Raw genomic sequence first — 26647 nt, 5'->3', positions numbered from 1 at the left:
GACTCCTATTGACATTCAGTTCTAAGGGGCAAGGATTATCAGCTGGTTTACGGATGAATATTTTTTTCAAATCTATTTTACAATCATTTCTTAGTTTTATATGTTATTCGTAAAATAAGTGAGTGATTGTTTGTTTTTCATTTTGTAGATAGGAAGCAATAAAGAGAGATACAAAGCACCCAGCTATCAAATTAAGGTGAGACAACCATTTACAAAACATAAAAATCTGTTAAGGAATTTACTCTTAACCTACAGGGGCTCAAAGCGACTCCCAGGCTCCCAAACAGGCATACATATCATTCAGAGTCTTTTTAAACAAATGAGAGTCAGCCAACACATCCAGTACTTTGGAAGTTGATTTCTTGTTTACATGGAAAAATTGGCTTATTTTTTTAGTAAGTGCACATGTGTAAATGAAAAATGGAGTCTAAAAATGCTTGCAGAAATTTGCTCCAGTTAAAAACCTTCTTTGGAGTCTGACTAGACCGTTAACCAAGCTATGTCAAAACATATTATCATCAATGAGGCATTTATTTATTCAAAAGAGTTCAACATGTTTTAGTATTAGTTGTTCTTGGAAATTTCTAGTCATCAGCAAAATTGTGTAATTTATGGTCCTAGGTCATGTTGTTAAATTAATTATCATAATTCAATTTTTATTCTTTTGATTAGGAGGGGGACAATATAAATGTTGATGTGACTTCACCAGGAGCCACTCTTGCTCTTGGCATGCTTTACTTCAGAACAAACAACAGGTGAGTTTTATAATGTATATAAATTTATTTGAAGTAGTAGAGAAATATATCATATACAGTACCCGCAACGTTATTTTTTACAATCCTATCCTATCATATCGTGTATCAATCCTATTGTATCGTGCGTGTATACTGTTCTATCGTGCGTTAATCATATCCTATCGTGCGTTTATCCTATCAGGTTTATCGTTTAAGTTCAACAGTTCTTCCGTTTATCCTATCATGTTAATCGTTTCGTGCCTTTTCATAAGCAAGTCAATTTATTACTAAGTTGCAACTCGTTCAGTGCGCCGTATACAAATATTTATCGAACAAGAATTGTAAAATTCTATCGAGCATTCTTTCATGATTCTAGTTTATAAATTTTTTAAATCAAAATTAACCAATATTACATGTAAGTCATGTCTGTAAACTTTGAAAATGAAAAACGAAGTTCTTAGGAACAAGGTAACATATTTACCTGTATATCGAATATATTAAATCGTACGCGGAGTGTATACCTGTGTAAACATTAACTTTTATGCAATATAATTTTTTTGCATCATATTTAACGGAAACAAAAGTATTTATGATTATAATTATATTTAATTAAAACACGAGTAGTATTTTAATTGAACCCGTTATTTTCCGTGTGATATTTGATTTCAGGCTGAAATGTTCTCGGTAATCAGCTAGGGTGTGTGTTAATGAAAACAATGTTAACAAATCGTACGCTGAATGTGTATCTGCATAAATACTTATTTTATTAGTCTGTAATAATTCATTTTTAATGCATCATTTTTCTTAAACAGAAAAAAATTAATTATGATAGATTTTATATTGAAATAACTTTAAACAAGAGTTGGATTTATATAATTAAACCCGCTATTTTCCGTGTGATTTGATCTCGGGCTGAAATATTCGCGGCGATCGGCTAAGGTGTTCGGTAATGTAAACAATATTAACAATACAGAAAGTTTATTGATCATTAAAGGTAATAATTTTAGTTTTAAAAAAAATTAACTGGTCAATTTTATACCTTCTTTAAATGATGCAGCGATGATTAACAACTCTGCAATTGTTACTAAAAAGAAATGCCACGTAAATCTTTATTCGTACGTGTGCTTTCTCAAGTTCTGATTATCAGTTTGTTCGTGAAGATTGTTTAAAGCGATTATATGTTTATCATGAACATCGTTTATCCTTTCCTATCGTGTATCAATCCTATCCTATCGTGCGTGTATACTGTTCTATCGTGCGTTAATCCTAACCTTTCGTGCGTATATACTATTCTATCGTGCGTTAATTCTATCCTATCGTGCGTGAACCCTATCCTATCGTTTATCTTGTAAAAAATAACATTGCGGGTACTGTACCTCATGCTTTTAAGGCCAAACATCTTTACTGGGTAGTAAATCTCAGGTGAGGGTGGGGCTTATTTTATAGAGGTGTGAAAGCCTCCAGGGCTTGCAGTCTACCTGGGGTACGCTGCTAATCTGTATACACAGGGAGCAAATTAATACACAGGAAATAAATAATTAGTCATAATTGGCCTTAGTTGGAATATCTTATCTTATTGAGTATGAGCACACCCAATATAAAAATATCTCTTAATTAACACTATACATGTACTCTGTTTACACTTACATGTAGATCCACTGCATTTTGCATGAACTTATCACGGTTCAGATTATCAACTGATATTTTACACAGTGTTTCATGAATTTATGACAAATCAGCAGTTACAGACACCACTATACAATCAGTATCTAGGTTTTGACAATCATATTGCGACAGCTAAGTACCTTAGTAAGCTATTTTCAGTAATTATAGTACTTTCCGTCCAAACACAGGTGTATAGGCAAAATAATGGGAATAGGCGCTATACCTCTTTGTACTTAAAAATATCTGTAAATTATTGTATAAACTAGTTTACTAATGCCAATGTTTAAACAAAAAAGCCTAATATTTAATGTTCTTTTGTCTTTGTTTTCTCTAATAGTGCTGTCATAGATTGGTTGAGAGTACCAGATACACAGTTTATGTTGGACCAAGTTCGACCGGATTTCCTCATGCTTAGGGTTTGTTTATTTCCTACTAAACAAGTAATTTAAAAAAAATGGCAATTAACTTGATTATCTTGAAAAATCTACTGTATTTTATTAATGAATATAATTATTTGAATGTTTTCAGACAATATCAAGAGGATTGGTTTCATGGGATTTTGTTGTTCCAAGCTTTGAATGGATTAAATCTATGATTCCGCAGGTAACAAGCACTACCTCTTAAATTATAGATAATGTATAGTATATACAATAGTTTTATATTGCAAGCATCTCAAAATTAATGTTGTACAAAGAAAATGCATTCTTATATACATTTTTTTTTTGTGCTATTGTGTTTGCAATATATAGAAGTGATGCTTTTTAAAATATATCTTTTTAGTATTGATGTATTTCAAGCTGTAACTAACTTTATATTGAAGTCAATTTCTATTTTGTGTCTATATACAGATACTGCAAGAAAAGGCTTTTGAAAGAAAACAAGGGGAGGAAGATGATGTAATGATTGATTATGAAACAATGAGGTTTGTATATACTCTGATTAAAGCTGGCCGGGGTAAGCTGTAATAGGTCATATTAGTTCTTCTGATCAAAAGTTGCCCTGACGTGACATTGTGTCCATCGTTATCTGCAACATTTTAAACTTTCTCTCTGGAATCACTCACCAAACTTGGCAAAAAGCATCTTTATATAGGCAAAGAGCATTAAAACGTTCTTATGACATATTGGTTATTTAAAAATAGTTGTTTATGCTTAGGGAAAACACTTGTCATGTGCTTAGATTACAATCTCATTAAAAACCCCACATGGTTTTATTAAATTCACAGCTTGATGGTTATCCCAAAGTTATAGATATAATACTATTAGAATTGTCAGACTGTTCATCTTGATTGCTATAACAATTAATTATTGTGGCTCTATATATTATATTACTTATTAGGTTTGTTACTGACTGTTTACAGAAATTTGTATTACATGTATAATTATAATTATTATAAATTTGTAATAATAAAATATAATGTAATGTAAATGTAATATGATAATGTAATGTAATGTAATATGTTTGAAAGGATAATACTAAGTTTTTGATCTGATTCAAAGCAGTTATTTAATCTCACGATTTTGAATATAACAGTTAAAATATGACACTAAATTGCCCATATGCTTCCTTAACACCCTCGCGTTCTGACTACTTTTGTGTGGCTGCAGTACTCATGGTACATGTACATGCAATATCAGAACAATGGCTTGAGAAGTAAGAGGTGAAAAAACACATTCTACAATTTTTGTTTTCAAACGCTTTTAGATTTAGTAATGAGATCATCCTCAAGAGCAATACATTTATGTCATCATTTTATTCCTTGACCTTCTCTTTATTCTGTGGACATTTTGCCTGACTTTTCTTGACATGTTTTGTAGAATATGTATAATTTATGATTAATTGATAGCAAATTATGATAAAGTCATACCTGTTAACCTTTCAAAGCTGCTATGAGGGAGAAACTCCCCCTTAACAACTTGGCTAAGGGGGAGATTTTGCGTAAACGACGTTTTTTCACGTGAAATGCAAATATATATTAAAAAAACTGTTAGATACCTTATTTTACCATTGTTATTAATGCATTTGCAATCATTTTAAATTTTATTATTTCTATGACTACCAGTGTGCAATTACAACTTGTGTTGTTGTACATGTTCAGAAAACTATTTTTTTTTGTTTGCATGGTACAATACAAGAAGTCAATAGTGCCACTTTTTATATTAAGTCTTCTTATTGTTCAGTATTGAACCATCACTGCATGCTGACATCTAGGGTAAACACAGAAAATTTATCTTGCCTATTTTGAATTTGCAGTGAAACCCAGTTAAGAAAATACCAGAAAATAATATTCATTAAAATTATTTTTGGCATTATATATAGGATAGTTTTTTAATTCACAAAACAATATTAACATGTATTTCTCCAGTATCATTTAAAAATGACCTCTGTTGTAATGTCTATAGCATCCCTGTAATTCATAGTACCGGTACTATAAACTTTAAAAACTCTTGTGAAATGCTTTTTTAATGGTAGCTTGTATAAACACTCAGTCTTCCAAACTCACTTTAATTTTTACCGACCGTGCTGGCCAGACAGAATTAGTCACGACTCACTGCACGTGGCTTGGGTGCTTTACCTGTGCACCTGTTAAGTGACACCACTGGCTGTTATTGTTTTCTTTGGTGTAACAGAGTAAAATCAAGATGTTTTAAGCTTTCTCTTATTTTTTTATAAGGCCTATGCGTAGCTAAATACGTAACTGATTTAAGTCAAAACCGGAAGTAATCGTAAAAAGTAAACTGGACTATAACATGTCATACTATGATCACGGTAGACAGTACTTGGATGGATTTTGATATATTAAAGCTTTACAGCAGCTTTTTGAGCTTAAAATCAGAGAAAAACCCGCAGTGGTTGTTGGAATTTGCATGTAAAGATTCAGAATTGGGGGGGGGGGGGGGGGGGGGTATTGGGAAGAAAAATACGATTGTGGGAGAAATTTGTCTCCCGCGCGGGAGATAGGTTGGATGCGGGAGATCTTAGATTTTTAGGCCGTTTTGCGGGAGTCTCCCGCGTAATGCGGGAGGGTTAACAGGTATGTAAAGTGTCTTATTTGTTACAAAATCAATTTTTCCCTATTCTTAAAAAGATAACAATTATATTGATAACTACCTTTGAACTTTCAAATCAAATTTCAGAAAATTTATTGATCAATAAAATTATACAAATTTTTGTGAAGCATTACACTAATCATGCTAATTGAAACAAGCACCCAGGTCAATAAATTTGAGTTTTGTTTTTTTTGTTTTTAGTCAAAGTTATTGCAATGTGGTGGCTGGAGGCTGTTTGGTTATTGGACTAAAATTTGCAGGAACAGCCAATCAGATGGCTTTTGGAACACTGGTAAATGCATGTTGTTATTTTATAGGGTATTTTAGCTTGCCTGATCTGATGGCCCAAGAAAATCTGTTTTTTTTCTAGTACAGTCATCATAGAATGTATCTAAGTTTTCACATTTTCATGTTCTTTTATTTGCTAACAAGCAATTTCAACACCAAACTTGACAATAAAATATCCTTGTTCTGTTTAAGATCTCTTAAGTTAGTTCAACCAAAACATGGTGTAGATTCAAGTTTGTTCAAAACATGGTCCCCGGGGGTAAGGTTAGGCCACAATTTGGGGGTCGAACTTTTACATAGGAATATATAGTGTAAATATTTTAAAATCTTCTTCTCAAAAATCAATTAGCCAGGAAAGCTGAAACTTGTATGGAAGCATCCTCAGGTAGGGTAGATTCAGTTTTGTTCAAATCATGATCCTGTGAGGTAGCATGGGGTCACAACATTGGTGGGGGGGGGGGGGGGGGGGGCAAAAATTTACATATGAATATTAACTCTTTAACTGCCACAACCGCTGATATGCGCCCTAAATATAACAGTTGATACCGTAGACTCACATATATGCAGCTATATTTAAATGTATTCTCGCAGCCGCTGATAAGCACCTTTGGCGGCCATGTTTGTATTCGTAAAGATTGTTTTACATTGCTGTGCTGTAATTACAGATGAAGAGCATAAAGCTTGCTTTGACAATAATGTCCAGTCAATCGCATGTGGAGCAAACAGGGAGAGGTGTGCTAGAGAACTGTATGGTCACTATTCTCCTCTCACTAGCTATGGTTTGTACAAGTTTACATCAACTCACCTGTATTACTCATTCATTATACTCTTATCCCCACAAATAAAGTCCCGAGCACTGCCAAATATTTCTGTTCTAGCATAATAGTATAAATTTGTATTTGATGCCATTGTGAATTCCAATGAAAAATTATAGAGGGAAAAGTGATTTATGTGCAATTTGCACTTTCAGTGCAGAAAGGTCATATTAAATACACCGTAGTGCCAAAAGAAACATAAACCCCAAAATTTTAATTATAATTTTAGTTGGGCATTGAGTGTTTAAAAATACTCTAGAAAAAAGCTTTCGATCGCAGGATCCAACATCCTAAAGATAAAGTACATTCTACTGAAAAGATGGTTAAATTAAGTTGGATCTTATATAAATGTAGTTTACTGCTGGTATACTCTGTATGTTTTTTTTACAATTTAGGTAATGGCAGGCTCTGGGAATCTCGAGGTCCTGCGACTTTGTCGTATGTTGCGTGCACGAATCGGACCACCACACAACATCTTTGTGACCTACGGTTCTCATATGGCAATCAGCATGTCTGTTGGATTACTTTTCCTTGGTGGTGGCAGGTAAAAATTAATAGAACAAAGAATATTTTCTTTATTAAAGGTATTGAGAACAGATCTGACATTCTCAAAAAGTTCATATTCAACATTAAAAATGTTTTGCATGTTTCAGCTAGGTATAGTTATTAATGACTGCCAATGCAATAGGGCTGCCAACTTTGGCAGTTGTTACTTGTAGTTTAATAAAAAAAAAAATACTTTTAAGTATGTCACTTTATCAAAAAGATGCAGTACAAAGACATCATCATTACTAATGACTACTCTTGAAAACATTTACCTTAGTTCGAAAGAAACTGTTCTAGTAACAAGATTGTTTTTAATGTAAATGAAGATACATGTATATACATGTATAAAGTTATACAGGACATTACAGGTGAATCTCGATAACTCGAGCTTCAGGGGACACTGATAAAAATTCAAGAGATCAATGGTTAGAAAGATTGAAAGTATTTTTTAAAAATCCTCAAAGTTTAAATTCATCAAATTCACCATTCCTGCAGGATAGTCTAACATGAATTCATTCGTATTTCCAGCTACTTCATTTCTGAATCAAAAAAACAGCTAAAAGATACATCCATTTTGTAACCTCGTCCCAAAACCTACAACCTTCTTAAGCCCTGCTGTATTTGAAACTTTTATATAGATCTCTCTTGAAATTTGTCTCTGTTTTCAATTTAACAGATATTCCCTCAGTACAACTCCAGAAGCTATTGGAATAATGTTATGTGCATTTTTCCCAAAGTTTCCTTTCCACAGCAATGACAACAGGTACTATATAATATTATTTATGAAAACTTTTCACACCTTCTCTTGAACCATGAGGCAATATTCTATTAAAGTTGGCACAAAACATTCTTGATGCAGTGTTGATCCTAAATCGTTTAAACAATGATCCTTTTGACAATAAAGAGGCAGTATGCAAAGTTTAAGAGTAATACCAGTGGCAATATTTTGCAATATTTAATTTATTATTTGTATATGTATGCAGATATCATTTGCAAGCCTTTCGTCATCTATATGTACTGGCCACTGAAGCTAGGGTGGTGCTTCCAAGAGATGTAGATTCGGGCGAACCCTGTTACGTTCCTCTGGAAATCAGATTCAAAGTAAGACATATAATATTTCTTATCAAATAAAAATTGTTTAGTTTGTGATCATTTCAATTAGCTTTTGTATCATTGATGATATCTCTTTTTGTATTTTTTTAACTAAACATTAAACTTCTGATTTTATCACTTATTGTTTGTATTGTCAGTATCAACAATGCCAAATGTACAATGAAATGAGTTAAATTACCAAATCAGTACTGTCATGTCATTAATGAGTTTTTTCATATTGAAATTTGGAAATTTTTTAATTAAATTACCAGTAGACACATTGTTATTTTTCTTTTTTTAAAGAGTATCATTTTTCTTCCATGCTGAATTGAGTAAGAAAAGGATTTGGGAAAATTTTGATTTCTCTGCTAACCTCCAGTGATTAGATGTTAAGTCGATCAGAGTGATTACTTAGATGTTGTAAATGGTCTTAGTGTGATCGAGACATCATTTTTTAGGCACTCTTATGCTATACATTTGTCTGCCATAAATTATTTGCAAAACAGTTTGAGTTTTTGAAATGATTTTGAAATGAATTTTGCTTATCTTATAGTTATCAATAAGGGTTTCAGCTACAATTATTAATTGTAGGTGTTTATCAACCCCACAACATCTGAAATTTTAGCTCACCTGATCTGACAGCTGTTAGCACCTTTTGTCTGCATGACCATCTGTAAACTTTTTACATTATTGACTTCTCTAGAATCACAGGGCCAATTTCAACCAAATTTGGCATAAATCATCATTTGGTAAAGGGGTTTCAAGTTTGTTTTAACAAAGGGTCATGTCCTCTCTCAAAGGGAAATAATACAGAATCATTGAAAACTTTTGGGCAATTTTTAAAAATCTTTTGCTGACAAACTATTTGGCCTGCTGAACCTTGTGTTTAAGCATTCTCAGATAGTGTAGATTCAAATCATGACTCCCATGGGTAGGGTAGGGTCGCAATTGGGGCTAAATTTTTACATAGGGATGAATAAAAAAAAAAATTAAACCTTCTCAAAAACTATTTTGCCTAGAAAATCTGAAATTTGTGTGGGATCCTCAGTGTAGTGTAGATTCAAGTTCATGATAATGATTTTTGGAGAAAAATGGTCACAATATGGGGTTTAATATTTATATAGGGATAGATAGATATATTTGACTAGATAAGCTGTGGTGGTGTTGTTTCAAAATTTTATGCCATTGTTGAAAGTCTTCTTTACTATATTTTTTTATTGATCGTTTCATTAAAGTGACAAGGTGACTCAAAAAGGATGTTTTACTCTTCGATGATGATGAGAAATAAGAAATATACGAAATTTCATCATACGAAAGGTTTCTTGCATTATAAGTCATCACCTATCCTCTTCAAGTCATTAAAACTCATCCGAAAATACACATATAAACAAATCAAGTTGTTTTGTTTATACAACTTTGGACATTGATTTGAGTGCCATGTGATTGCAATTGCTGTCTTTAAATAGTTACAGTGGGACTGACACACAGAAAAAAAAGAATTTTAATTTGACTTTATTCGATGTCTTTAGTGCATCTTCTGAGCAGACATAAGATTACAATGCGAGGGCGCTGGCTTATGATATATGCTACGCTGCAGTATTCCCCATCAATTTCGTGGCTATGAAACGGAAGGAAACTCAATATTTATGTGTTGGTCCAGCAATTAATTCTATTTTTTTAATCTTTATAATTTGATTTATTTACTTTTCAACATCATAATTTTTTTAAATTAAAAGTTTATCTTTTCATATGATATTTTAAATATGTAGAAATTGTGTAAAAATGCGAGATATGGTAAATTATGGGTTTGTGCATCACCATGTCTCTTTAAAAAGTTTTAGCTTATAATAATTTGTGAATATTTTAGCTTTGGACACAAACAAAACACTATAATTAGCACCTTGAGTAGGGGTATGCCAGCTTTGGGCATGCCATTGACACTATTATAAATACAAGTGCTTCTTAGGGAGTGATACGTTAAATGATTACCCAGCATTTATTTCTGTTTTAATAAATTAGTGTTCCTAACTTTGTAATTTTTTATACGGAAATAAAATCTAAACTGATGTCCATAATGATGACCACAAAAACTATTTTTGGTAAATGATGCAACTGCTTATTGTTAGGCTATAGAAAATGCATACTTAGATTTCAATGTCATTAACCACTTTTACAATATGCCACTAACGAAAGCCATGTGTTTTGGATGTGAGTAAATAATACAATTTTTTATTGTAGGACACGGCAGATTACTGTGGGGAAGTTTTCAGGACTTCAGCTCCTACACTTCTTCCTGAGTTAGATAAAATTGAAGAGGTGAGAGGACTTCAATTCTTTGTTTTGATATTTCATGAAATCACTATAACCAACACAAATTGCAAATCCAGCGACTGGGTTATGAAATATGGAATCGAAACTTAATGCAGACCAAGCAGTATTTCTATCTAAATGTTTTACAACAAAAGAGATGTAACAAACGGACTGGAGGATTTTTTTTCAATTTGATTTCAGGGATAGTTAAAAATTGTGATTTCAATACTGTATTTTGTAGCTGTTCTTATGCAGGTAGCTTAAGCCTCTTCAAGCGTATTGATCATGGAAATGTTGCAATCGAATGTTATGTTATGTTTGCTTCATTTTGATGCTAGCTTGAGATTACCTCACCTATGACGTCATAATGACGAGTTGTTTTCACTTGTTTTAGTGTACTATTTGCTGAACCTTTATTTAAGCCTAAATTTGGAAGAAAAGCACCGTAACTTAACCCATTAAAGATATGTCATAGTTTTTTTTATACCCCCGCAAACGAAGTTTAGGGGGGTATATTGGTTTCACCCTGTCCGTCTGTCTGTCTGTCCGTCTGTCTGTAGACGCAACTTTGTCCCCCCTATAGAATTTTTTATTACTGCATGGAACAGTTTGAAAATTTGTACATATGTTGAACACTATCTGAAGATGTGCACCTGCAATTTTTTTTTAGATCAGACACGATTTAATGATTTTATGACAGTTTTCATTTTCCTTATTCTATATATTGTATACTAATGTTGAAAAGTAAGGGAGGTAATCCTTACAGATTTTATTAATTAATTAATAGAAAACACTCTAAAATATATTTATATAAATACATCCAGATGGAGATTTTTTGTCTTTATGTCTTAATTAATAAAAAAAAAATATTTTTTTATAAGTATTTTATCAACTGACAATGCAAAGTTGTTGTTTGTCAGTGATAAATTCTTAGGAGCTAATAAGAACATCAAAGACAAGTGTGGCTGAATTCATTTGTCCCAAGGGAGCCATTATCTGAGCCATGGTTCAGATCGAGCATGTGTTTAGGGGAAATTGATAATCTGTAAAATGGGTGATGGTTTTGGGGCTATTATAAAACTGTTTCATGTAAACAAAAAGTTCTATCATTATAAGGAAATAAATAATTATATCATTTTTAATAAAGAAGTTAAACTATTTGAGGTTGTTTAAATTTATTTGTCAAGTAAGTTGATGAAGTGACCCTATTGGGCATTAATTTAAATGAAATTCAAAATTACTGATATGATTGTAGTGTTTTGGCAATTTTAAAATTGTTTGTAATATTAAATTTTCTTTTTTACATATTTTTACATAGTATGGTAATTATGGTAATGTTTTGGGAGTTTATTAAATTTAACAAGCTCATCAAAGAAAATCATAGTCCTATGGGATCAATTTTCTGATATGGAGTTCCATTGTGCCATAGGAGAAAGTGGGGAAAATTTGAAACAACTAATTGCATGTGTCAAGACTCTTATTAGAAAGATATTGAAAGTTTTATCAACAGATGAGCATTGCTTGGATACCGGTATTTTCATTTACTGCAAAGGGAGGGGTTATTGTCATTTTGTTGGTTTTTCTTTAAATCAATTAAATTTAAAAAAAAAATATATCATCAGATACATACATTTGTAAATGTATTACTGTTATAGATATGTATTTACAGTGAAATTCTGACAATTCTGATTTTAATTTTTCTTTGTTAACTAATTTTTTTTTTTACAATTCTAGAATTTTTTTTTGTATGTGTTCCAAACCTTTATTTTTGTCCCATTTGAAATTAGCCTTGCGGGGGTATTAGTCCCATTAGGACAGTTCTAGTTATTCTTGTATATGGTTACCATGGTAACAAATTTCAAAAAAATTATAGAAAGACATATCCTATAGAAAAGAGTCTACAGTTAACTAGAGTTCAAAATCTAGAAGAACAAAAAATACCCACTAAGTCTGTGAATACCACCCCCAACATTTGCAATATCATGTCACAAGCAGCCATATAATTAAAAGTCAGAGAGAGACACAGAGAGAGACAGACAGACAGACTGACTACAAACTACTACATCTTCATGCACAACACATTTGTAAAACCTAAGGACAAACATCCCCCTCAAACATTCTATATCAACCCCCACCAGTGCAACCCTAACAAATTAATCTATTGAATAGATAAATACAGGTAAATATCTACTTAAAATGATTACAGATAATTTCATCCAATTTTGATCATGATAAACAAAGATAGATTTTTTGGATTAAGTACTAGGCAACATGGTAGGCTTCCCAACTTTTGCCGGAGCATGTAAAAACTGGAAGCAAGATTTAAACAATAAAATGCTTTCTTTGGGGATTCATTGTTTTTAGCAGGATAATGTTGCCCAGGTAAGCAATTTGGCCCATTTTACTGTTGCTGAATAAATATATGCTGACTACATCATCTTTTGCAGGTTAAAATATTGGGACCAAGGTATTGGCCTATAACATTTCATATTGACAAGAATTGGAGTACCTTAAAGTAAGTTAATTCATTCTCAGAAAAAATGAGAAAGTTAGAATGAAATGACTTAAATTTTTTTTTTAATTTCATGAATGTATTTCTAGACATTTCTATTCTATAGTAAAGGACATTGAATTGATTTCTAGCATAACTGCTGACATGAATTCACATATCATATGGTAAAAATTCCATTGACTCCTTTTTAGGAGTTAGATTACAGCAGTCATTCAATTGACTGGGTTTTTCATTACCATTTTATGTAAAAGACTTCTATCTTTTTAGACTGCTCCTGAAGAAAAATGGAATCTTGTTTGTGAAGCAGAGAGCTGGGTACTTGTCATATGTATTGGATCCAAAGGTATTTATGATATGTTATCAGACTGAGTGCTGTATCTAGTATATACTCGGTGTTTGAATCTCTTCAAAATAAATCCTAGCCTGACATCCAGGGCTGACAGCTATCAAAATTGTCAGCCTATCCAAAGATTTACACACCCTGAGAAATGGAAGCCAGATTTTTTGTTTTGTATACAAGACACAAGGGAAACATTAAGACTTACAGGCCCAGTTGATATGCTAAATCACTCACTTAACTTTACAATATTTCTAATATCAATATTCAAACTCCATATTTCAGAAGAAAACAATGTTTTGTGTATGTTTTTTTCAACATGAATTCTATTTTGTTTTATATTGTTTTTTAGGGCCCCACTCTATGGGCGCCCTCTAGTGATCAGTCTGTCCATCCATCTGTCCTTCCGTTCATCCATCCTTCTGTCCATTTGTCCATCCAAGATCTCTTGTCTGAAGTATATCTTCTCTCCTCTTGGCCAAATCTGGCTCATACTTCACACAGAGTGCTTTTAAGTAAAGGATATGCAGTGATCTTGAGACATGTTTCTCAGTTGAAGCTGAAGGTCATAGAAGAATTATATGAAAAATCCTTGTTCAGAGCATTTTTTCTCTCTCCTTGGTCCGATTTGGCTCAAACTTTACTCACAGAGTGCTTATTGATCAAAGTTGTGCATTAACCTTGAATGAAGTTTGTAGGTCAAGGGTCGAGGTTTTATTGGACTGCGCAAATATTATTTTTTCAGAGCATATATACTCTCCACTTAGCCCTATTTTGCTCACACTTCATACAAACAGAGCTTTTGAGAAAAGGGTGTACAGTGACATTGAACCAAGTTTCAAGGTCAAATGTGAAAGTCATAGCAGAATTGTATGAAAAAACCTTGTCCAGGGCATATCTTTTCTCCCTTTTGTCCAATCTGGATCATACTTCACTCACAGAGTGCTTACGATCAAAGTGTGTGCAGTGACCTTAAATGATGTTTTTAGGTCAAGTGTCAAGGTCATATTGGATCATGCAAAATTCTTTTTTCAGAGCATGTACATACTCTCTACTTGGCCCTATTTGGCTCCTACTTCACATGAACAGAGCTTTTTGGTTAATTGTGAGCAGTGACTTTATGATTTGAACCAAGTCAATGTGAAGGTCATTGCAGATCTCTTTATGATCAGTTTTAGATCATAAATTATTTCCTTTTGCTTAATTTTGCTCAGGTTGAACAAAAATGTGTGTATGTAAGGGATAATGAGATGGAATTAAATGTTTAATGCCAACTGGAAAATTTCTAAGTTTTAGGTCAATGTCAAAGTAAAATTCTTTGAAATGCTTTCATCCTATTGTCCATTATTTAAGTGGGGTCTTTTGAGATGGTCACCATCTCAATATTGTCTAGGGGTTTTTTTCGCTTCATAGTCAAAAAATGAGTAGTATTTACACAAAGTCGAAAGATTGCTCCTCACCTCATATCAAAATCAGCAAGAAATAAGTTTATAAAAAGGTCAATCTAGTTAAGCAGTTATAAGACTAAGATTCAGATTTAAAAAAAAAAAAAAATTGAAATTTTCAAAACCATTTGGTCAGAAAAACTGAAACTTGTATTGAAGCATCCTCATGTAGTGTAGATTCAAGTTTGTTCAAAACTTGATCCCTGTGGATAAGTTGGAGCCTCAATGGTGGTGAATTTTTACATATATAGGAATAAATAGAGAAAACTCTTTAAAAATCTTGTTCTCAGAAACCAGTTGGCCAAAAAATTGAGTTAAATCATGTTCAATTCATAACTTCAGAATATGTTGTGAAAAATTTGAAAATCAAGATGAATTCTATTAGTTTGTTTAGATATTTTATATTTGATACAAACTCTTACACCCATAAGGCTTATGTTATATTTACAAGTATGATGATACTCCAATGTGATTGTTACAATCACATGCCAATATTAAAGAAACCTACAGGATATTTACCTAATTTTAAAAATATATTTTTCGGTAAAGATTTGTTTGCCAAAGTTGCCAAAAACTTATATGAAGGTAAGATTTTTCTAGAATTTGGGCATGAAATTGGCAACAAAATCAACAATACGTGCCACTTTTATTCTGATCAAATAAATCCAGTTCAATTTTGTTGTAGGGATACAGAAGTGTATTAGCGAAATCACTGACAAGTGACCACTCCAGCCATACATCTGTTAAGGTACATTGTTAACCCGCAGATATAACAGATATGTTAAAAAATTATGGTTAAGCTACCAATAATAGGAGCAAAAAACCAGGTGATTAGAAAGACAGTCACTGTGGTAACCAACTTAATACAGTAAGATAAATCATTTTAATCACCAGCCCAGACATTTTGTCAATGTTTACCAATTAAATACGGCATATGCTCTCGCATATATAATGTAATCTGTCTGTTTGAGAATAAAGTTGTTAAGATAAACATGTAGAGACATAAAAATTTGTAGATCAGGAAATTTAAGGGAATCAATATTTACATACTTTTAAGTGTGTATTTCTTGATTGATGATGATGCAATTAGATGAATAATTTTATGTTAATATTTTGACCAGTTTCTGTTTGTTAAGACATATACATGTAATGATCTCTGCTACTTATAATCTATGTCATGATATTTTTGTAGCCTGATGTCATCAAAGCTTTTACCACTGATCCTGTTATATCATCAATGGCAGATTATTTCCTGATGGGAAAGGATGATTGTCAGGTATTTATATACAAAGATGGTCTCCTCCTGATTGTGAGGTGACAACTGTGATATGGTTGATAGTTTCAACTTATAAAATTTTTAACATAGAAAACAAAAAATAATCTGTGTTGAAATGACAAACAAAAACCACCCAACAGACACCCAGATAAAGTATTATTTTAAAAAGTTTATTTTTGTAATGAAAGTTCACATTAATGATAATGTTATGTACACAAGTTCAAGCAGTTGAAGGTTTGCATCGACCATGTGTAAGCACTAGAGGTGATATCTCTGTTTACTTCCTACAGTATGCACATAGTGTTTCCCTAATTGTTCTCCTTGAATAGTTCTGGGGCTGTTGACCTGAACTTAACAATACCTGGTGATACATGAAAAGGTTCTTTTATGAAACCTATCTATGATCCTACTCTAGGACCAATGTCAGGAATAGGTTCCCAATGAGGATCCTCTTAATGATCCTATGATATTACCAATGTCAATATAAGGCTCTTTTGTGGGTCCTCTTTATGATCCTACTCAAAAACAAATGTCAGAAAGGGGTTCCATTATGTATCCTGCCAATGACCAATGTCTCGAAAAGGTTCCCATGTGGATCCTCTCCATGATCCTACTGTATACTAATGTCGAGAAAAGGTTCCCATGTGGATCCTCTCCATGATCCTACTGTATACTAATGTCGAGAAAAGGTTCCCTTGTGGATCCTCTCCATGATCCTACTGTATACTAATGTCGAGAAAAGGTTTCCTTGTGGATCCTCTCCATGATCCTACTGTATACTAATGTCGAGAAAAGGTTCCCATGTGGATCCTCTCCATGATCCTACTGTATACTAATGTCGAGAAAAGGTTTCCTTGTGGATACTCTTGATGATCCTACCTGGTACTCTATTACCAATGTCAGGAAAAGGTTCCCATGCCGATCCTTTCTATGATCCTACTCCATAACCATTATCAGGATAAGGTTCTCTTATGGATCCTCTTATATGATCCTACTCTATGACCAATGCCAGGATTCAACAATTGTTATTCCCTCATGCAACTTATATATATAACATTGCTGCTGCAAAAAAACCGTCAAAAATTTCGGAAACAGGTTATATCATACTGGTCTATTTTTACATGGATAAGAGTAAGTCCTTGATAGCTCAGTAGGTTTAAACGCTGACTATGTCACACATGATGTTTTTGTACCCTGGTTCGATTCCATCTGTGAGCATACTTTTTCTATTTTAAGTATTCAATCTTCTTCCGTTAATGCACATTTGTTCTTTGAATTAAAGATATCGATGGAAAAAGTATATACTTTAGTACCTCACTAAATGTAAAAGCAATCTATCGGAACTATACCCTATCGTAAGCATGATTTGTTTGAGGACAAGAAACATTCACTCTGAGTTACTCAAGACATGTATGCATAGTATCATAAGATGCAATATTATATTCTACATTACTTATTGATTAAAATTGTATGTTACAATACTATATTAAATTAACGTTTGATTATCAAACAATTTTTAACGTATGACATTGTGTCAAACCACACTACAGTATCCATGAATATCCAAGATCATTAACTATGATTTTCATATAATATGATCAAGGTGGTCTCATAAAGGTGATGCCCTGTCCCAGTGAGCTTTGTAATCTGTGATTACCTATGTTTATTTCTTACAAGAGAATGATTTTACTGTAAGTGCCTTAAAGGTCAGTTACATGTAGCTTCAGAACTGTAGCACTTCAGAAAAATGTTGATAGATCTTTAGTTCTATACACATAGGTGAGTTATTGCAACATACAAAAATATGCACATGAAATTTTGAAATAAAATATTTTATTAAACTTTAGTCAAATCACATTTAACATATGGAAATAGTTTACACATATTGTTAACTTTTACATGAACAAACAAATATGCCACTTGATAATGTCAAAAAGACATGCTATTCAATGAATAAAAATCTGCATGGATTAAGGGCAAAGTGGTTAAAATTTACAAGGGAATTTGGTATAAAGTAATGTCAAAAAGTAAGATAATGCATATAATCACTACACAAATCCTATACAAAGATCGATTAAAATCAGAAACATGACAAGTACATACCTTGCCCAAATGTCTCATTACTTGAATGAAGTCAGGCAAAAGCAACATTTCCAACAGTTTCAGTTATTGTAGATCGTAGATTTTAAGAAAATGAAGAAAACCCAAACCAAAATTCAATATAATAATATGTATTCTCTTAAGATAGATTATGCCAGGTTCTCTAGTCACCAAGTCTCAACAAAGATGGTAGGGTATTTGATTGCTATGTTATACTTTGTCAGTGATTGTTTGTTCAGAAAGCTAATGCTTTGGCATTTTGTTTTGGAGATTTGGGCCATATCTCAAGAACCCCATGATCACTTTTGGTTTTGCAGTTTGGTCATAATCAAAGGTCAATGACTGGTAAAACTTCATGGTCATTAGGGCCCCGCAAGGATTTGCGGGTGCCCTATAGTAATCACTCTGTCCGTCCGTCCTTCTGTCCGTCCGTCCGTCTGTCACTCTTCCGTCCACAAATTTTCTGTTTTTTTCTAATAACTTTTTTCATGGTTGCCCAATCAATTTCAAATTTGGTATGGTAGTTCAGTAGGCAGAAATACATATTTTGATGCTAAGTATGATTCTCTATGTCTTCTGGTTTGGAGCTGGGGTGGTGGGGTAGATTCCTTAACTATGCATAATAATAATGGGCAAAGAGAGATAACTCCTGAGAATGTTACCATTGTATACTTGGAAGGCTGTGCAATATTTGTCCTTTGGGATTAATTAACCTTCCACAGGAAGAAAATCCTAAGTTTTACCTTTATCTGTCACATTGAGATTAATTACTGCACTGCCTGCATGTGTCTGCAAATGATCTTTGTTTTGAAGTTAAGGTCAATTTTGAATGATGTGTAGTATTGTGTACATTCTTTGAAATATGGATTTAAAATATATAATATTCATACTTTATTTTGGTTAAAATATACCGTACACAATGATTTATGATAATTTTATTGAATTCTAAAATTAAGATATATATTAAGATATCCTTTTTCACTATTTTATTTTTAGCTCACCGAGACGAAGTCGGGGGGAGCTTATGCTATACCCTCGGCGTCGGCGTCGGCGTCCGGACCTGGTTAAAGTTTTTGTTGCAAGTCCTGTATCTAACTTATTACTTGTCCTATCTTCACCAAACTTGCATGAATGATGCATCTGGACCTACTAATGGACTTGAGAGACTTGGATGCTGAATCTGGGCCATGAATTTCAGATGCTGGAGGAGGTTAAGGTGTTTGGAGCAGGTTAAAGTTTTTGTTGCAGGTGCCCTTTGATAGCCATTTCTAAGTTACTACTGGTCCAAACTTCACCAAACTTGCATAGATGGTGTGTCTTATGATACTGATGCACCTGACAGGCTTGAATGCTGAATCTGAGCCGAAAGTTTCGGATGCTAGATGAAGTTAGGTTTTTCGAGCAGGTTAAAGTTTTTGTTGCAGGTGCCCTTTGATAGCCATTTCTAAGTTACTACTGGTCCCAACTTCACCAAACTTGCATAGATGGTGCGTCTTATGATACTGATGCACCTGACAGGCTTGAATGCTAAATCTGAGCCATAGGTTTCGGATGCTGGATGAGGTTAAGGTTTTAAGAGCTGGTTAAAGTTTTTAGAGCAGGTGCCCTCTGATGATCATATCTTAGTTATTACTGGTCCTAACTTTACCAAACTTACATGGATGGTGTGTCTTATGATACTGATGCACCTGGCAGGCTTGAATGCTGAATCTGAGCCATAGGTTTCGGATGCTGGATGAGGTTTAGTTTTTTTGGAACAGGTCACATGTTTAATATATGTAGGTAATAGCACTATTTCAAACTTGCATATATGATCTAACTATAATATAAATGAATGGCAGAGGTAGCTTCAGATGCAGAGCCTGATCTCCATTATCAAGGATGCTAAAAAATATATCTTAGTTATTTCTGGTCCTAACTTCACCAAACTTGCAAGGATGGTGCGTCTTACGATACTGATGCACCTGACAGGCATGAATGCTGAATCTGAGCCATAGGTTTCGGATGCTGGATGAGGTTAAGGTTTTAAGAGCTGGTTAAAGTTTTTAGAGCAGGTGCCCTCTGATGATTATATCTTAGTTATCACTGGTCCTTACATCACCAAACTTGCAGGGATGATGCATCTCATGATACTGATGCATCTGACAGGCTTGAATGCTGAATCTGAGCCATAGGTTTCGGATGCTGGATGAGGTTTAGTTTTTTGGAACAGGTTACATGTTTTATAGATAATAGCTTGCATAATTGATTTAACTATAATATAAATGAATTGCAGAGGTAGCTTCAGATGCAGAGCCTAATCTCCATTATCAAGGATGCTAAAAATTCTCCTACCTCACTCAAACCTGCTTGATAGATGTGTTTGTTGTTAAATGATTTAACATGATTCCTATGATATAGTATTCTATGATATGATACACTATTGTTTTATATGATACAATGTAATATCATACATTATATTGTAAAAAGTTATATGATATGATATGATATTGTATCAATTTTTTTGTACATTATTATATGATATTGTATTATGATATTGTTATGTATAGTATTGTATATTATTATACAATATTGTAGAATATGATATTGTATAATATATTATTTTATCGAATGATATTGTTTCATATTATATTGCAATATATGATATTGTATCATATGATACGATATTGTATATTATAATTATAGCATATCGTATGATACAATATTGTATAATATGATATTGGTTTATATAATATATTGTTATATAATACATGAAATTGTATTATATGATATTATAAGATATCATATAATATGATATTGTATAATATGATATTGTATCATATGATATGATATTGTATAAAATGATATTGTATTATATAATATCGTACTGTATCAGATGATATTGTATCATATGATATGAAACAATGTTTTATCAAATTATATTGTATCATATGATACAATATTGTGTATCAAATATGATACAATATCATACAATACAAAATTATACTATATTATACAATATAATATCATATGTTACAATATTGTGATGTATTATGTGATATGATATAGTATCAAATAATGCTATATTGTATTTATATTAGATATCATGATATTGTATTATGTGATTAAATACAATAATGTATAACACGATACAATGTCATATTATATGTTACAAAATCATATTGCATCAATATTTATTACAGTATTATATTGTATTAAATGATATATATTGTAAGTATCATTGGATGCAATATCATATTTTATATTATTGTATTGATAAACATTGTATCTTATAATAATGTATGAAATGAACATAGGATTATCATACAATTTTTTTACATATGATATACGATATTGTGTCAAAACAGTATCCATGAATATCCAAGATCATTAACTATGATTTTCATATCATATGATAAAGGTGGTTTTAAAGGTGATGCCTCATAAAGTTGATGCCTCGTCTCGGTGAGCTTTGTAATCTGTGATTACCTATGTTTTAATTATTAATTTTATTTCTTTCTGCCTTTATGCTGTTAATTTTAACAGGTAATCAGATAATAACCCCATTCTGTCATTTCTGAAAAAAAAATCTTATTGTAAATTTAGAAGAAAAGGATGAGAGAGCAGAACAATTAATCCCCTGGGATTAATTATCTTGCCTGCTGCAGAAAATTTAGAGGCTTATCCCTATCTGTCATATGAAGATTAATGAACACCTTTGTCTGCAACTGATGTTTGTTTTGAAGTTGAGGTCAACCCTGGATGATACAATGTATTTGCATTCACTGAAGGCTTGCATTTTATAAAACACCTGTTTAAATCTTTTTTAAATGCATATTTAATTTAGTTTTCTTATAAGACATGAGGTTATCCCTGTTTCATGCAGATACAAGGTTACTATTTAGAGTTTTTGGACATTCAAGAATTATCTTGAAAAAATACAGTTGTTGCTTATAATTTTCATATTTTTTTTTTTACCACCTTATATATATTGCAGTTCTTTACATCTTATGCCGGGCATTTATTTTTCATCATTGTTAATATAAAGAGGATGGAATTCAAAGTTTTCTTCACTTCTCTATATTAATTGTCATAGCGGGGCCCTTCCTGACTGGTCAGTTTTCTAGTTTATTATGTTTAAAAGTGGATGTGCTAGAATAAGAGCTAAGACATTATATAAAAAAAAGACATTTTTTTTTTCAAATCAATTTTTTTCTTTTTCTCCCAGAGAAATAGAACTCTTCAGAAGCTGTCATCTATATTGTATTCCTGCGTCACCCAAGAAAAACCAGAAGTGATCTCTACTCATCTTAGACTTGATCAGGTATCAACCTTTAACCCTACTGTTTCTTGTTCCTTCATTTTGGAGTATACAATTGTTTTCATGCTAAATTTGAAAACTATCATAACTACCATCAAAAAAAAAAATTTGTTACATGTGTATTAAAGCGCAAATGCAAGTGCTAATGAATTTTAGTGCATACACTTTTTATTAGCTCACCTGAGCCAAAGGCTCAAGAGAGTTTTTTTTTAAATGTGTATGTGTAAATAACTGAAAGTAAGATATTTTAATGCATTTGAATGATCAATATAATCTTAGTATTTTTTGCATAAACTTGATGGAGAAAATGTGTACTAATGTGAATCATGCTTGGGAAACCTTCAAATTTATTTATGTAAATTGCTCTTGATTTATGAAAATATGCCTTATTTTGAGGATGAGGCAAAATGTTTTAACAACATATGGAGTAAATGAAATATCTGTTGAAAGCCCAAGCAAGAACTGCAAAGAACATAACCTGTCAAAGGAGTTTTAAAAATAATATGAAGTATTATTAATCACCTTTGCCGTGCAGTACAATTATATCACTTGCAATGGTAGGAAAGGTGTGTCATTTGATTAAGAAGTACATATGACATCACAAAAATTCTTCAAATATAGTGTTGAACATTATTGTCAAGTATATTTGTTTTCGAAACAAAACCGATTCCCAGCCATATTCCGATTCCATTATTTTTCCAGGTACTGTATATTCCTTATAATACACAAATACTTAATTCCACGATCCCGCTGTTTTGTATCAAATTGCGAGAGTGTCAAATCGCGAACGCGAAACATTTATCCATATTTCCTATAGTTAATAACTCTCAGAAAATAATTGCAAGGTTTTAAAATCCACAAGGGGTGCTTTTGGCGGTTTTACGTAGATATAAATTCCTCACGTTAATTAGGAATTTATAGTATTTCTACCCTTTCAAAATTTTCAAGTTGATAGAGACACAAGAATAGACGTGCATATAAGCAGGAAGTTTTTTGCTGATGATTTTTTGCAAGTTATGCACTTCATCAAATTGTGATTTTCATAAGTACCTTACCATTCAATGTGTATCATTGTCAAGTAAAGGGGGAGTGTGGTATATGTGCATTACGCAAGCTAATTTTTAGTAGTTAAATGCAAGATCTTCTTGTTGATGGGTAAATGCTTTAGCACTGATTGACTAAAATCATCAATGGCATATAAATATTAGAAAATTGCCATTTCTTATAAATTGCATTAAAAAGCATAGTGCAGACTCCATCATTGCTTATCTCTGTTTCATCCTATATTTCACAAGATTCTCTTTTTATGTAGCTTATCTTGCTAACAAAATTTTCCAATATTCCAATTCCAATATTCCAAATAAAATTCTATTGGATGGCATATGTAGTTTTGATACAAATTGGTTTTTTTCTAGGTCCTAAACCAATCCAACTTTTCATTGACTCACCTGGGGATTAGACAGCTTAAGAATATTCTAGCATATTATAACAGCCCATTCAACTTGGGAAAATTAGAGAATGTTTCCTCCACACAGCTGTTGCAAATGGAATTTCTTTTAGCTCTTAAGTCACAGCTAGAAGATAGGCTGGATAGATGGCAAGCAGGTAAATTTTAGAGACTGGCTTAAATGAAATCCTGTGAGAAAGATTTACAAACAAAATTTGTTCTGATGAAGGTTCATTTGACCAATGTAATAAAATTAGAGAAAATGGGAAAAATGTGTAGAATTTTCAATTTGTGTCAGTCATTTTTTGCGATTTAATACTTTCTTACCGAAAATATTACAGCGTATAATTTCTGTATACTCAATAAATCCAGATTTAAAAGAGATTGTGAAAAAAGTGTAAATAAGATCATTGCAAAAGTTACTGGATATGCAGTATGAGAACATTAGAGCATTTAAAAGATACATGTATGCTCTTTTCTTTTTAAAATTAGCAAATATGGAGGGAATTGTGAAGTATCTGCAGACAAATGTTGTTGAGAGTTGTGATCTGGTCCTGTTGTCAGCTTATGTCACATGGTACGACATTCCAACACCAGAGGAAATTTCAAAGATAATAGTTGAAGGTAGGTGCTACTGTCATTAGTACTTTTGAACATATCAGACATGTTGACATCAAGATTCTTGATGAAACAAAAGCCAACTACTCCAAAAAAAATCTCAATCTCTCTCTCAAACCAAATTTATGGCCCAGGTAAAAAGAAAAATTATGTGTTAGCTTTTTATATTCATATCCTTTACCTTATAAAATGCATGGTCATGGGTTTGGGCACTTGGGTGGGGCCAATATGGCCATGTAGTGAAAATGTATTTAATCTTAGAAAATCTTCTTCTCTTCTGCTCTTAAGGCATGGTTGTGATGTCCATAAGACTCTCTACTTTAATTGTGAAATTCATGATCCTTTGGTCAGCTGTTCAGGTCCTTTGGAAGGACCACATTAGCCACATAGTGAATTGTAGCGGTATATCATAGAATATTCTGTACTTTCACAGTCGTTGGAAACAAACAAAATGCATAGTCATTATGTGATAATGTCCATAATATCTTCATCCTAAATTGTGAAATCCACGGTTCAGGCTATTTATTGGGGGTGCGGCATGACAAACCTGACCTTAGAGTGAACATGTATTTTTGTTAGGTCACTTGTTTCACACAGGTAACTTTTTTGCCATTGATAAACATCAAATAATAAAAGTAGGGAGTAACAATTAGAGAAGTCTTAGATAAGTGTAAATCAAAACTACTGATGCAAACATGAGACTCCCTGACATGTATGGTACTTAAGTGACGGTCAAGGTTTGTCGGCCTCTTGTTTACTAGTAATTTGTGTGATGGAAATTGGGGAAGCTTCAATATAACAATGACCACCTTGATTTAGAATGTGGCCAAAATCATGTTAATTTTTCTTACACAGTAATATACAGCTATAAAATTATTTTTCTTCTCAGAAATATGCTTGTAAAAAAAATTTGTTAAATTTTTATGCAAGAAAGCTTTTATAAAAAGTTTAATCATATTTATACCATAACCTAATGGGGTCTGAAAGTGGTTTTATGGAGTCATTCAGGTGTACTGTTAATTTTTAAAAAATTATTTGTTATTTTTCCTCTGAAACCACTGAGCTAATATTGTCCTGGAATTGTATGCATAATTAAAAATGTCATAAAGCTTCAAACAAACAACTCAAGAAACCATGTCCCCAGAACTTACATGCAAGATTTTCTGTGAATAATGAAGTTCTGGTGAAATAAGAAAGGGGGCATAATTGGCTGCTTTGGCCAGAGTAACATGTGGGTCATATTTATACAATTATTTTAGCAATGTGGCCCATATGCCTACAATTTTGGAATTGGTATAAATACATGTGTTATTTGTTGTATATTAATTTGTAATTTATTAATTCTAATGTGTTGCTTTGATCAAGTCAATTGAAGCTGCTCACATCCGAAAAGTGTTTTATACACTCTTGTTTTGTTAATATTTTTTTAATTGTCTGAACTCTACTTCAGGTGGTCCAACCCTTCCAGTCCTATGCTCCACTCTCCCACATTTATCAGTAAACACGGTGATGCAGATTCTCGCTGCTTGGCAGGCTGCAGTATGAAAATGGACTATGTTAAAACTACGCTCAAAAAAACTGTAAAACCATTTCTTATGCTGGTGATAGAAGAAATAAAATATAGTATTAAAAAAAGTTTTGTTTGCAATGTCATGAAGGAAGAGAGACTGGCATACTCAAAATTTGTTTTATAGCATAATTATACATGTTCAGTTATATGATCTCGTCAAATTGAGACTCGGTAAACACCTGGCCATTTTATTTATATAAAAAACCTAAATGAAAACTTGGGCAATTGTATTTAAAAGATCGTTGTTTTTATTGGCACGCCTTATTCATCCATATCTATTAATCCATTTATGTTAAAATTGTCCAGTGTCTTTAGCTGTGCACGTGGTAACACTTATAATTAAATTCCAATGCATCAGTGACGCAAATGACTTAGTGTAAGGCGCAAGCTGGGTTTGCGCGATTAAACGAAATGAAAATGACATATTAAAGAAACAGTACGGCGCAACCGAAATTGGTAAACCATTAATAATTTATTGAGAAAAATGATGATGTGTTCCCTTTAGAGAGCCCCTTTACCTCGTATACCATTATGATCGTAGT

General features: G+C 32.5%; 1 protein-coding gene across 1 annotated transcript in view; it reads left to right on the top strand.

Moving 5' to 3' along the window:
- The window catches only part of LOC128175546 (anaphase-promoting complex subunit 1-like), an 87824-nt gene extending 61661 nt beyond the window's left edge, over positions 1–26163 (top strand). Inside the window, exons 36-55 of the mRNA XM_052841294.1 lie at positions 149–196; positions 673–755; positions 2737–2815; positions 2928–3002; positions 3248–3321; positions 5651–5741; positions 6403–6516; positions 6948–7096; positions 7775–7861; positions 8082–8199; positions 10429–10506; positions 12948–13015; positions 13280–13355; positions 15344–15379; positions 15480–15542; positions 15987–16070; positions 22378–22473; positions 23886–24075; positions 24410–24541; positions 25986–26163. Of these exons, the coding sequence (XP_052697254.1) occupies positions 149–196; positions 673–755; positions 2737–2815; positions 2928–3002; positions 3248–3321; positions 5651–5741; positions 6403–6516; positions 6948–7096; positions 7775–7861; positions 8082–8199; positions 10429–10506; positions 12948–13015; positions 13280–13355; positions 15344–15379; positions 15480–15542; positions 15987–16070; positions 22378–22473; positions 23886–24075; positions 24410–24541; positions 25986–26080 (1836 nt within the window). The 3' untranslated portion in view covers positions 26081–26163. The remainder of the gene's footprint in view (positions 1–148; positions 197–672; positions 756–2736; positions 2816–2927; positions 3003–3247; positions 3322–5650; positions 5742–6402; positions 6517–6947; positions 7097–7774; positions 7862–8081; positions 8200–10428; positions 10507–12947; positions 13016–13279; positions 13356–15343; positions 15380–15479; positions 15543–15986; positions 16071–22377; positions 22474–23885; positions 24076–24409; positions 24542–25985) is intronic.
- The last annotated feature ends 484 nt before the right edge of the window (positions 26164–26647 follow it).

The sequence above is a fragment of the Crassostrea angulata genome, chromosome 3 (assembly GCF_025612915.1).
Source record: "Crassostrea angulata isolate pt1a10 chromosome 3, ASM2561291v2, whole genome shotgun sequence".
In the NCBI taxonomy this organism is placed as follows: Eukaryota; Metazoa; Mollusca; class Bivalvia; order Ostreida; family Ostreidae; genus Magallana; species Magallana angulata.
This window is presented reverse-complemented; position numbering and strand designations above follow the sequence as displayed.